The sequence below is a fragment of the Ylistrum balloti genome, unplaced genomic scaffold (genome assembly GCF_031769215.1).
Source record: "Ylistrum balloti isolate Yb309-2 unplaced genomic scaffold, AGI_CSIRO_Ybal_v1 Utg371084, whole genome shotgun sequence".
Taxonomy (NCBI): Eukaryota; Metazoa; Mollusca; class Bivalvia; order Pectinida; family Pectinidae; genus Ylistrum; species Ylistrum balloti.
This window is the reverse complement of record NW_026782598.1, coordinates 263017-276353: the sequence shown is the minus strand read 5'-3', so window position 1 is coordinate 276353 and position 13337 is coordinate 263017. Positions and strand designations below refer to the sequence as shown.

The 13337-nt window shown below is 37.4% G+C and overlaps 2 protein-coding genes across 3 annotated transcripts in view; both read left to right on the top strand.

Annotated features, from left to right (window-relative positions):
* The window catches only part of LOC132560591 (helicase domino-like), a 56233-nt gene extending 50029 nt beyond the window's left edge, over positions 1 to 6204 (top strand). For both annotated transcript variants that reach the window (XM_060225252.1, XM_060225253.1), the window contains 3 exons: positions 2034 to 2169; positions 2744 to 2845; positions 3057 to 6204. In XM_060225252.1, the coding sequence (XP_060081235.1) occupies positions 2034 to 2169; positions 2744 to 2845; positions 3057 to 3964 (1146 nt within the window). In that variant the 3' untranslated portion in view covers positions 3965 to 6204. The remainder of the gene's footprint in view (positions 1 to 2033; positions 2170 to 2743; positions 2846 to 3056) is intronic.
* A 975-nt stretch (positions 6205 to 7179) lies between these two features.
* On the top strand, positions 7180 to 11561 carry LOC132560589 (uncharacterized). The gene is made up of 3 exons (XM_060225250.1): positions 7180 to 7475; positions 9656 to 9877; positions 11022 to 11561. Exons 1-3 carry the CDS (start codon positions 7221 to 7223, stop codon positions 11559 to 11561), a joined length of 1017 nt encoding a protein of 338 aa, XP_060081233.1. The 5' UTR covers positions 7180 to 7220.
* The last annotated feature ends 1776 nt before the right edge of the window (positions 11562 to 13337 follow it).

Genomic DNA, 13337 nt, shown 5'->3' with positions numbered 1-13337 from the left:
AGGTATATAGATTCAGAGGTATACAGGTTCAGTTCTAGGTATATAGATTCAGTTCTACATTGGTGAGGTATACAGATTCAGTTCTACATTGGTGAGGTATACAGGTTCAGTTCTACATTGGTGAGGTATATAGATTCAGTTCTACATTGGTGAGGTATACAGGTTCAGTTCTACATTGGTGAGGTTCTACATTGGTATATGCAGGTTCAGTTCTACATTGGTGAGGTATACAGATTCAGTTCTACATTGGTGAGGTATATAGATTCAGTTCTACATTGGTGAGGTATATAGATTCAGTTCTACATTGGTGAGGTATACAGGTTCAGTTCTACATTGGCGAGGTATATAGATTCAGTTCTACATTGGTGAGGTAAATAGAGTATATAGATTCAGTTCTACATTGGTGAGGTATACAGGTTCAGTTCTACATTGGTGAGGTATATAGATTCAGTTCTACATTGGTGAGGTATACAGGCTCAGTTCTACATTGGCGAGGTATATAGATTCAGTTCTACATTGGTGAGGTATATAGATTCAGTTCTACATTGGTGAGGTATACAGGTTCAGTTCTACATTGGCGAGGTATATAGATTCAGTTCTACATTGGCGAGGTATATAGATTCAGTTCTACATTGGTGAGGTATACAGGTTCAGTTCTACATTGGTGAGGTATATAGATTCAGTTCTACATTGGCGAGGTATATAGATTCAGTTCTACATTGGTGAGGTATACAGGTTCAGTTCTACATTGGTGAGGTATATAGATTCAGTTCTACATTGGTGAGGTATACAGATTCTACATTGGTGAGGTATATAGGTTCAGTTCTACATTGGTGAGGTATACAGATTCAGTTCTACATTGGTGAGGTATATAGATTCAGTTCTACATTGGCGAGGTATATAGATTCAGTTCTACATTGGTGAGGTATATAGATTCAGTTCTACATTGGTGAGGTATACAGTGACTACATTGGTGAGGTACATTGGTGAGGTATATAGATTCAGTTCTACATTGGTGAGGTATGCAGGTTCAGTTCTACATTGGTGAGGTATACAGATTCAGTTCTACATTGGTGAGGTATATAGATTCAGTTCTACATTGGCGAGGTATATAGATTCAGTTCTACATTGGTGAGGTATACAGGTTCAGTTCTACATTGGTGAGGTATACAGGTTCAGTTCTACATTGGTGAGGTATACAGGCTCAGTTCTACATTGGTGAGGTATACAGGTTCAGTTCTACATTGGCGAGGTATATAGATTCAGTTCTACATTGGTGAGGTATGCAGGTTCAGTTCTACATTGGTGAGGTATACAGATTCAGTTCTACATTGGTGAGGTATATAGATTCAGTTCTACATTGGCGAGGTATATAGATTCAGTTCTACATTGGTGAGGTATATAGATTCAGTTCTACATTGGTGAGGTATACAGGTTCAGTTCTACATTGGCGAGGTATATAGATTCAGTTCTACATTGGTGAGGTATACAGGTTCAGTTCTACATTGGTGAGGTATATAGATTCAGTTCTACATTGGTGAGGTATACAGGTTCAGTTCTACATTGGTGAGGTATATAGATTCAGTTCTACATTGGTGAGGTATACAGGCTCAGTTCTACATTGGTGAGGTATATAGATTCAGTTCTACATTGGCGAGGTATATAGATTCAGTTCTACATTGGTGAGGTATACAGATTCAGTTCTACATTGGTGAGGTATATAGATTCAGTTCTACAGTTCTACATTGGTGAGGTATACAGGTTCAGTTCTACATTGGTGAGGTATATAGATTCAGTTCTACATTGGTGAGGTATACAGGTTCAGTTCTACATTGGTGAGGTATATAGATTCAGTTCTACATTGGTGAGGTATACAGATTCAGTTCTACATTGGTGAGGTATACAGGTTCAGTTCTACATTGGTGGGGTATTTAGATTCAGCTTGATATTTGTTAGGTATACAGATTCAGTTCTACATTAGTGGCTATGTAAATGGTGCTACATAACTTCAATGATTGGTATATATTTTACAGATCCCTACAACCCAGATAATACAGGCCCAAGTCCATCAGGTTGGACAGCCTGCCACACTAACCACTGCTGTAAAAACTTCAGCTGCTGGAACACCCATTCAGATCACACAGCTTCCCCAACAGAAGGCTGGAGTGGGTAAGTTCTTCTGCCAAGAAACTTTGATTCTCTTGTCCTTGCTGAAAGAAATTACTCAACACAGTAGGGTTATCCTGTTCAATTTAATGGAAATTTAAACAAGAAAAACCCAGATAACTTAACGCTGGTGTTACACAATATATTTAAAATTTGCTTTTGGGGGTTGTACTTTTGTTACTGACATTTCACAACATTTACGGGTCATCAAGTCATTTTCTGGGCTAGATAAGCAGATTTATCATTGACCAATTAAAAGTTAGAATGAAGGATTGTACTGATTTAATGTGAAATCTCTTGATGTTCTGCTGTTTGCACATTCTCACTGAGTTACAAAATCATTGTTGATTTCAAGAAATTATGTCTTAATTGTCTTAACTTATCTTAACTGATATCTTAACTCTGTTAAGAGTGATATACTATTGCTTTCTTCATTACACTGTTAAGATATACTATTACTTTCTTCATAACACTGTTAAGAGTGGTATACTATTACTTTCTGCATTACACTGTTAAGAGTGGTATACTATTACTTTCTTCATTACACTGTTAAGATTGGTATACTTTTGCTTTCAAGCTAAAGCCACCACCATTAACCAACTCCAGCCAGCACAACTGAAACAGATGCAGCTGATAGGTCAGCAGAAACGTCCTCTGCAGCAGCCATCTAAAATTACATGTAGGTATATTACCATCTGAATATAACCATGACTGTGTCTGCTGTATACATCTCAATCATGGCGACTGCATTACTCTTAGATGATATTATTATAATGTCTTATGCAGTCTGTATTTAGAACATATTATTTACGGTTGGACAATGACTAGTGTTAGTATGTAAAAATGGTTATGTGCCATAGATTAATGTGATGACTTCTCTTGTGTTGTAGCCCTTGGACAAGTGGGTAAACCAGTGCCCCTTAATGCTGTGCAGATAATCCAGCAGCCATCCACTGGTCAAAATGTCACTTACCAGTTACAACAGCTGGTGAAACGAAACCCAGGCAGTGGCGTGATAATAACCTCACAGCCCCCCACCATCATTGCCACAGTGACGCAAGGCCAACAGGGTCAACTAGTGCAGAAAGTTTTAAGTACATCAGCCACCCAGTCCAGTCACCTCCAGACCATCACAGCCGCATCTCACCATCCGGTCACCCATGCAACAATCGTGACTGGAACACCACAAATGTCTGTAGCTACCCTTAGTCTGGCAACAGCATCATCACAGGCCACCAAACCTACTGTGGTGTCTACTCTCTCAACAGACCCCCGACAGGCAGTTCAGGTCCATTCAGTAGCTCCACAACAGGCAAAGATTGCAGCCATCTCTCAGTCAACAGCCACTTCCCAGACTATACAACAAATTCAGGTCACACCGGCTACTATACAACAGGTACATACCACTGTTGCAACACCTGCCATTCCACAGCCACTCACTGTAACAGTGGCTCCATCTAGCCAGTCACCTGCCCTCACAGCAACTATATTACAGACGATACCAGCCCCAGTTCAGCAGGAAGCCCCATCAGGTCCCCAGGCTACAACACAGATTCAGGTGACCACTATACCACAGTCAACAGCCAATGTTGCTGCCCAGCAGACTCTGTTGCCAGTTGGAGCAGTAACAGCACAGGCCGCAGCAGCAGCTGTGCAGGCTCTGCCACAAGGCACAGCTCAGGGGCTTGTAAATGTAACACAGTCACCACAACAACAGGCTGCCGCAGCAGCTGCTGCAGCTGCAGCTGGATCCAAAGGACCCTATGCCATGAGAACTAGAAATCCTCCAAAACATTAATTTAAAATTAAGTCACAAGAACTTTTTTACAGAGAAAATTGTGACTATATATCTGTGAACCTATTGCAGAATCTACAGCCAGATCTTTTGGCCGGCAGAGATTCAGTTATATCTGATAGGATTCAAAACATTTAAAGTTTAGTCACTGCCTGCTCATAATATTTATTGTTGCATAAAAGCGGAATTGTGGATTAGCTTTCCAATCTTTAGAAAGGTGGACAGCGAGAAACATTGGTCAACAGTTGACATGCTCAAATTGTGATCTTGTCTCGTAAAGATTGTGAGGATATGGAACACTTGTTATCAATGTGATGGAAAGTCTTGTCTAGCACAGATTCTTGACAATGTGGCTACTGAGCAGAGTTATGTGTCGGTTGAAGTTCATCATTGTTTCATTCATGACCCATACATGTGATTGGTATGATTCGTATCCAAGTGTTTTGGTGTTGTAATGGTTACATGAATCATTCAGTGTAAGTTATTGTGTGTCAAGTTATTTTGTACTGTGGTCAACATTCAAATGTAGCAATCTAGGAAGGGGAAAATGAAATAGTACACTTAGAAATGCTTTAAATTCACGCAGCATTAATCTGAGTACTTTGTTTTAATGATGTGATGATAGCAAGTTTGATGAAAATTAAGAGAGGATCTTTCCCCTGAGTTGTTCTGGGGACTATTTCAATAACACATAAACCCTAGTCAAGGATTTGATTTAGTGATTTCAACGGTAAAATTCTAAATATTCAGGCTGTATATTTCTGATTTATTAATTGTAGTTAGAAACACAAGTTGAAGGGTTAAGTTTTCAGATAATTAATTTGAAAACTACAATATTTAAAAAAAAAAAAAAAAAATGAAGGACTTGGCCCCCACCTGTATAGAAGAAATAACAGTTAAAATACTAGGAGTAAGCATCTGGTCCGTCAGAATCAGTTAAAATTACACAAAATAATTTTGGTGAAAATAAACTTCAAACTTTCAGTCAACATTATCCAAAATCACAATAAAGTGTTTAAAAACATGCGAGGAAGGCAGGAAACTCTATCATTAAGACAAGTGCCAGTTAAGAGAATTAATGTGTCAGTTATAATATGATAATAATTTATATGTAAATCAATTGCTGCAAAACTGCTAGATTTATTTTGTCAGTCATCATGTTGAAGAAACCTTGTTGGCCTGTCAAATCATGTTTAGATGTACAGTGAAATATCAACCCTTTGACAATATTCATGCTGTCATTGCATGCTTTCGATCACTTGTTATGTGTCAGCATTCTTTTGCAACAGCGACAAGAGATTTTGAAAATTACACTGAATCAATGTTAATTAAGTGACTTGTATGTGCATAACTGTTGGAATCGGTTATTTACAAACCTCTTACAGCAGTGTGTACCATCAATGCCAGTAAAGATTATAGTGACATCAGAATCCTTATCAATAGTTAAACCTATGTACAATCACTCAATGTGTTGGAATGATGTTAATTGTAGTGAAACCAGAATGGAAAGGGTTCAAACTATCACAAGACCAAAAAAATTATTGTCTTTATTGAAAAATTCAAACTACCAGTAATGCATAGTGCATTCTAATGCTACATTGGAGTTACTCTTGTTTCTTACATGTAGGATCAGAAATGAGTTTTCATATCATATCAAGTTAAGTTTTGACAGATTTTAAAATCAAAATATGGAAGACAAAATCAAATGGGGGCAACCAATGTGTTATGGCACTTTCAATTCATGGCATTGTCCATATGACTTCAGAATGATTTCTGACTGGCGTAGCCAATGAAAAAGGCTTAAGGGTATATTAAATGTACAGTAATTACATATGCAATAATCTCACATGGGTGAAATCATCAGATAAAAAGCCAATTCGGTGATAAAAAAATGAAGGACGCAATAGTGCACTAGCCTGATGTGTTCCCTTTCTCATTGATCATAAACACCTCATGTCTGTATGTATGTAATGATGGGTATAGTTCTCCAGGTATCAAGGATGTTGCCTTGGTGTCAAGATGGAATGGCTTGTGTTAGTTTATGCATGACGAATACACCTGAACAGGTGTATGCTATTAAGATGTTTGTGTTAATGTATAACAGACATCCTATTATTTACTGTGCAAACACACCAATAATGTGTTAAGATTATAAGGCAGCTTTTTCTTTCGATCAAATCTGAAATAATCTGTAATAATTATTCATATTATGTAAATAGGTGAATAAAGTCATTTCAAAGTGATCCTGGGTCTTTTGTTCATATTAAGGTTCCCCAACAGGTTGTGCCAGTGTTAAGCTCACCAAGCCAAAGAGCAAGTGAGCTTTTGCAAGAGCATTGTGAGCATCCCTTCACTGATCAACAATGGCTCTGGTCAGTCAACACTACAGTTGTACAGGCTGGAAGAGAGTGGTGCAAAAATAGACAAGGTAAGTATCATCTGAGAAGAGAGAGGGCTTCTATGACTGGATGGTTCAGTGAACAAACACGAAAGCTAACACCAGATAAGACTGTATCAAGCTTTGTTTCCAGCTCGTGCGTCGCACGTACGGGGCTGAATTAGTCCAATTGATAAAAAAAACTGCAAACACACAGATAAAGATGATTCAAGTACCCTTCACAAATGGAAGCAGTTAAGGTACCCTACAGAAATAGGAAAACACGGAGTATAAGTGAGACTGAAGATTGCTCCCTGGAGACAAATGGATTCGACCCAAAATTTATTATTCCTGGTTGGGTGATTTTGGTAGGGTTAAGAAGAGCGAGTAAAATGGAGGGGTTGAGGGACCAGTAACATTGTTACTGGAATGATGTAATAAGTGAAACGGTGTTGGCTGACCGTAGCATTTTGATAGTTCTTAAACAGAGGAAATTCCAAACTTCCCAGAACTTGATTTATAAAACGGTATGGGAATTTGATCGTAACTGAGCATTCCTCACGTATCGGTGTGGTAGGAATAATTTTGTCTTCGTTGCGTTTTGCAGAGATACAACCGTTTCAAGCTTGCATATGACAATGTCTATTTTCGTTTTCCATTACATATACTTCTATTTGTATTATGCATTGGCTATGAGTCATACAACAACATCCTGAAATAGGTAGCCTTTTGTATTTTGTATTATGTAATAAGTGAGTCCATATACACATACGTATGCAGACACGCCTGTGATTTCATATAAAACAAACTGTAAATGTCTGTACGTTGCCTGAATTAATGCATGGTTGCCAAGTACAAAGTCTCACTGGTTGATAATCTGAAATGGCTATGCTATCGCGTGTTACTTACAGCAGAGTCGTGGCGCAACTATCGAGGACATTCGTGATATCCTTACGTACATTACACGGAGGGGACCGAAAGGGATGTCTAAGGATACGGCCTACCACAGCAGATGATTACGATGGAGTTGTGTCCATAAGAGATGATATCAATAGAGGATTTGATTACATTCCGGGGACGTACCACGAGTTGCTGAAATACAACACGGGATACGGTGGTTTTATCGATAGCAATTTGGTAAATTTTAAACTTTATTTTACTGAAATATTTTAGATTTTGTATTCTGGTAAACATTTCCAGTAATGTAGGTCACTGTTTCTCCCAAAACTCTTTGTTAATATGTTTTTACGATCGGCACATGTTTGTGATATTCCAAGGCAAACGAGGGGTGGTCAGAGCACGTCCATTGCAGCTGCGGAGTATTATACCGTGATTCAATTCAATAAAAACCCTACTGTAAAATCATTAATCCTCATGGGGATTTATTTTCGTCGAAGTTATGGGTAATCTAAATCCCCGAAATGATAATCAGATAGAGAGCTGACTTGGATCATAGTACTGATGGATATTGTGAGCAAGATTTATCCGTGAAATCAAGTGCCAACTAAAATGTAATTTTGGAAAACTATGAAATTTGAGCACCACAAAAAGATATGATATTACAGTATTTACCAAATTTTTTTTTTACATTTAATGTTTAAAGTCTTTAGTTTGTTTCTAATATTGTGGCTTCCTCATCATCATCGCCATCATCATCATCATTATCATCATCGTCATCATCATCATCATCATCATCATCATCATCATCATCATCATCAGAAAATGTGGTTAAATACAAATAATACTAAGGCACTGTATGGAGGAGTGAATTTCATCACTAGTACAAAATTGTTTAACGACCAACAAGAAACTGATGTACTAGGACCAGTGAAATGTTGTATTGATACAAATGGGAGTGAAGACTTCTTGTATTACGCTTAACTGGCTGATTTACCCGTTGGTTTTTACTTTCCCTACATAATGCCATACATGCATAGACCTGTCATTGTAAGAGAATTATGAAGCTTTTCGATAGCATTAGCCTATACATAGTACAGAACAGTCTCTGGTAAATGTCTGTTTAGCTTCAAATGTGATATAACTATCTTGTCAACTCTTGTGTCTGCCAAGCTATACATTCGGTACGGTAAGCAGGTGTCAACTGAACATTTTGCCAGAAATCTGACTGTTTTCACTTACAGTTGAAATTTATAAAACCAGAAAAAAATCAAATTTACTCGAATTCTTGTCATCAAATAAAACAAAAGAATGGATATTTATTGGTCGAGTTATACTAGAAGGGAATTATTGAAATATACAGTGTTCTATCTGTAGTGTTACTGTGGTATAATGATCATACCACATGGTACCCACATCCCAAGATAGTTGCAGACATTGACGTTTATTTTAAATTTATACAGGAAGAATGAAATATCATGCATGACTTGTAAAAATTCAAAGCTTTCGAGCGTGTCTGGTACGATCAAATGGCGCCGGTTTAGCATTTATCTACAAAATGGGATTTCACAAATTATTGATATCAATAACTCGAAATAATGATATCAATAAACGTAACTAAACATTTACTTATATCAATACGTATTTAATGATACCACTAAATATTTAATGATTCCACAATTTGAAGATTCATACTTGAACAGCGCCCATTTAGGTAGCCATGACACCTGATATCGTACCACCAACCTGATGTTGATAATGATTAAATTCTGAAAAAATAGTAAGGATCACCTGGTATTTCTTAACATTTGATTAGTATTTAAAAAGATTAAAAATTGATTTTTTGAATCGTAAATAGTCAAAATTATGTTCATACATAATATAGAACATCTTCGTATTGAACACAGTAGGTCTTATTCCTTTATATGCATTTAGCTCACACCATTCATCCTTCATTTTAAAGGCCTTTGGTCAGATTTTAGATGACTAGAGGTTGGCAGCTCAGACTTAGAACGGAAAACACTAGCAAACTAAGATAATGTATCCTAAGTAATACGGGTCATGGTTTATTAATAGCAGTAACAGTACAAAGCAAAATGCTGATTGCAATAGGATTTGTTTGCAATGCATCATACTGTCCATAAGAGGATCATTATTGCATGCTCCAAAATTCTGACCAGTCCCCAAACCGTTCAGAATTTTTTTGCATTCTTCGGCAATAGCCTGTCTAAACAGACCAACATCCAAATAGATATATATGGAAATAAAAAAAATAAGAACATTTGTTCAAATATGAATAAAGATGATTATTGTGTGCGTTTTTTCATTCAAAGGGCCATAACTCTGAAAAGTGAATGAAGAGCTGAGACTTTATCTGTAATTTGTGACTAAAATGCCACATCCATTTCACGATATTGTAGGTCGCTTTCTTATTCGGTGCTGTAATTGATGATGGACGTACCATTGCCATGCAGTCTGGAAGAGTGAAAAGGGGATATGAAGGTCAAGGAATCACTTCAGAGATGAAAGAGCATTGCTTGATGAATCTGTCTAAAACGGCTACTAAAAGTGTGATCGTAATATCGTCACAAAATACCTACAACTGTCTTATTGAGAAGAATGTACAGCTTTTGTGTAAAATGGTAGGTCACCTCTATGATACATTTTGACGATAACATAAAATTCTTTGGTGTTAAAATCCACAAAGATTAACACATGGGTCTCCGTTTCCATATAATATGAAATTTGACAACTTATCAAAATCTAACGCAAATGTATTTTCTGGTAAAAAAAGAGAGAATTAATGTTTCATCCATTTCCTCTACCTCTGATGTGTAATATATTTCCCCTGGTGTGTGATATCATTCCCCTGGTGTGTGATATCATTCCCCTGGTGTGTGATATCTTTCCCCTGGTGTGTGATCTTTCCCCTGGTGTGTGATATCTTTCCCCTGGTGTGTGATATCTTTCCCCTGGTGTGTGATATCTTTCCCCTGGTGTGTGATATCATTCCCCTGGTGTGTGATATCTTTCCCCTGGTGTGTGATATCTTTCCCCTGGTGTGTGTTATCTTTCCCCTGGTGTGTGATATCTTTCCCCTGGTGTGATATCTTTCCCCGGTGTGTGATATCTTTTCTGTGGTGTGTAATATCTTTCCTCTGGTGTGTGATATCTCTCCGTTGGTGTGTAATATCTTTCCTGTGGTGTGTGATATCTTTCCCCTGGTGTATGATATCTTTCCCCTGGTGTGTGATATCTGTCCTCTGGTGTGTAATATCTTTTCTGTGGTGTGTGATATCATTCCCCTGGTGTGTAATATCTTTCCTGTGGTGGGTGATATCTTTCCTGGGGTGTGTGATATCTTTCCCCTTGTGTGTAATATCTTTCCTGTGGTGGGTGATATATTTTTTTGTTTCGATTTCCTGTGGTATGTAATCTATATCTTGTGTGTTATTTTTTTTTTAAATTGATGATTGATTTGTCGATTTTTTAATATTATATCTGTGTAGATCTTCTCTACTTAAATAAACATGTGATAGACGTGACAATTTCTTTCCATATAGAGTAATAGATACGCAGCATAACAAGGCAATGTTTGATTTATTACCGAAAAATGACATGCGGGATAACCCAATAGTAAAATCGCATTAACCACGTGATAGAAATATGATAAAAAATAGCTGATGCTTTAACCCATTCACTGAAAAGAGTGTTGAAAATCGTACGAATTATGTATTCTATCTTTTAAAAAATGTATATGCCATTTTCAAATAAATTCCATCCCAGGAGCGTTTGGCGTTTTCGGCATCAAGGCAGTCTCTGTATGGTCAGTGTTCTACTAGGGGAGAAACGTCTTGTTTGAAGAGAGCGGATTCAGATTTCATGAAGAATCTCTTTCTTGATCCGAAAACCACATCGGTCATGTTTCCTGGAAACAGAATAGTTATAAGAGGAACGCCGTATGATTTGGTGACGTCCAACATTGATCGTATAATGTGTTGTAGCGATCAAATTCTTGTGAGCAGGCGGAGGGATACTGATGGTGTCAATTTCATGTCTATTACTTCTACATGGCGATGCAATACTACTACCGTTCTGTACATCAACCTGTTTGGTGAAAGGGCTGATGAGAGCATTATCTCTCAGCATGTCCATATGCAAATAGCAAGAATATTGAGCTCTTGTGAAGAAAATATCGTGCTTTATGTGACTTCGGTAATGCAGCATCACTTGGAGACGATAAAACGTGTTTTGGAGAAACATTCTTGGATATATCTCGAAGGACTCACTCTGTTCGCCATCGAAAAGTCTTTTCGCAATTTATAGATTGGCTTAGTTTTCACTGAGCCAGTGTCAAAATCCAACTATAATTGTACATAGTAAATTAAGTTATCATATCCGACATGTCAAAATAGGGTTGGTGTTATTTTCATAGTTTTAACAATATGTTGTCAGCAACCATGATACCGGGTATATTTTTTTCATGGCTGATATGGACCATCGTACATTAAGCTGCTTTAATCTTTAGGGGAAACAGTTGATAAATATTCAACCTAACTTGCTTCTACAGGTGGTAAATACTTTTTTTCAAGCTGTTTGATACATGTAATGTTGTGGAGATACACATATTTGTTGACTGTTTTTAAGCTTTGATTGCAATGTTTTTTCAATTTCATGCTGGTGTGAAAGAAAATCCTTTTGTAAATTTATAATGAATCCGCGTAAGCTTGAAATTAATTTTTAAGATAAGTTTCAAAAACAGAATATAACGTAGTGTATAACTTTGTTAATTCATTGACGGATAAATTTACATCAAATCACTACGCTTGCGTGACATTACGTGACGTCATCGAAAGCTAATTCGCGCCATTTTCAGTCATTCAAGATTCCAAACGGAACCGTATAAACGTATAAAATAACATATCCACCCACTGATAGATCCGCCATTGATTCGTTTATGTAAGATACTTGAATATTCTATTATAGGTGGGTTTTTTTACATCGTTGAATGGCATCGATCAACACAACAGGTGAATGTTGCAAAAAAAAAAAGTTCCAACAGACCCGCCGCAAGGTAGCGTGTTGCCTTTGAATCCAAACCGCCGCAGGGTGGCGTGTTGCCATTGATCCCAGACCCGCCGCAAGGTAGCGTGTTGCCATTGAACCCAGACCGCCGCAAGGTAGCGTGTTGCCATTGATCCCAGACCGCCGCAAGGTGGCGTGTTGCCATTGATTCCTCCAATCACTATCAAGTCAGCGTAACTAGATGTTCTTTTTTCATCGAGAAACGAAAAGAAAAAATGGACGTGTCAGAAAGCAGCATTTTGCGTACAAATAACGAAAAATTATTTATAAAGACGTGTCTTACTTATTTTGATGGTGTGAAATCCAATTTCGTTGAAAGACGATTTTTAAAGATGTATATGCTGGTTAAAGCGTAGTCTACTGTCATTCAATACACAAAGCAAATATATTAGGTTCGCAAACATCATCTTGGATCAGTATAAAATATTAAACATGGCATTGTTTTTCATGTGTGCTGTCTTTTGAAATTCCAACCATACGAGCAATATGACTTTTCAACGTTCGACTGGCCTACCTGGTCTTGTTTTCTTTTTCAAACTGATCCCCCTCCCAGAAATATTTCTAAAACAGACGAGAGAAGTGTCAAGTATACCACACAACTCAGAGCGTGTTTGTTATCGATTTATAAGTAAAGCAAATCGATTTTTAATATCTAGACGTGTAATTCAAATTCATCTACAGCTGGATGTCACTTCCTGGTCATGGATGTGATATGCAGCCATGCAGTACCAAGCCTTGAACGACCCTCGCAAAAGACGTTATCGTGTTTACAAAAGACACGGTTGGTTAATTTCAGTTATGTTAAGACAAGACATGATCAGTTCAGTTAGTTCACTCTGTAAGCCATAAGACTTACAAGTTACAATACACAATATTGATACATATTTACATTTTAAACAGAGTAATGCTGTGCAGGAGAGTGGCTATATATTATCATATTGTCCACAAACAAACACAAGGAAGTGATATTACTAACCGAGAGCGCTTTTTACATAGCAAATCCGATATATTTACCAA

What these genes read in the sequence shown, in the direction of transcription:
- LOC132560589 (XM_060225250.1), top strand. Translation starts at nt 7,221, where the DNA reads ATGGCTATGCTATCGCGTGTTACTTACAGCAGAGTCGTGGCGCAACTA. An exon ending in GTTTTATCGATAGCAATTTG is followed by an intron (nt 7,476 to 9,655) that starts GTAAATTTTAAA and finishes ACGATATTGTAG; the next exon opens with GTCGCTTTCTTATTCGGTGC. An exon ending in TACAGCTTTTGTGTAAAATG is followed by an intron (nt 9,878 to 11,021) that starts GTAGGTCACCTC and finishes ATTCCATCCCAG; the next exon opens with GAGCGTTTGGCGTTTTCGGC.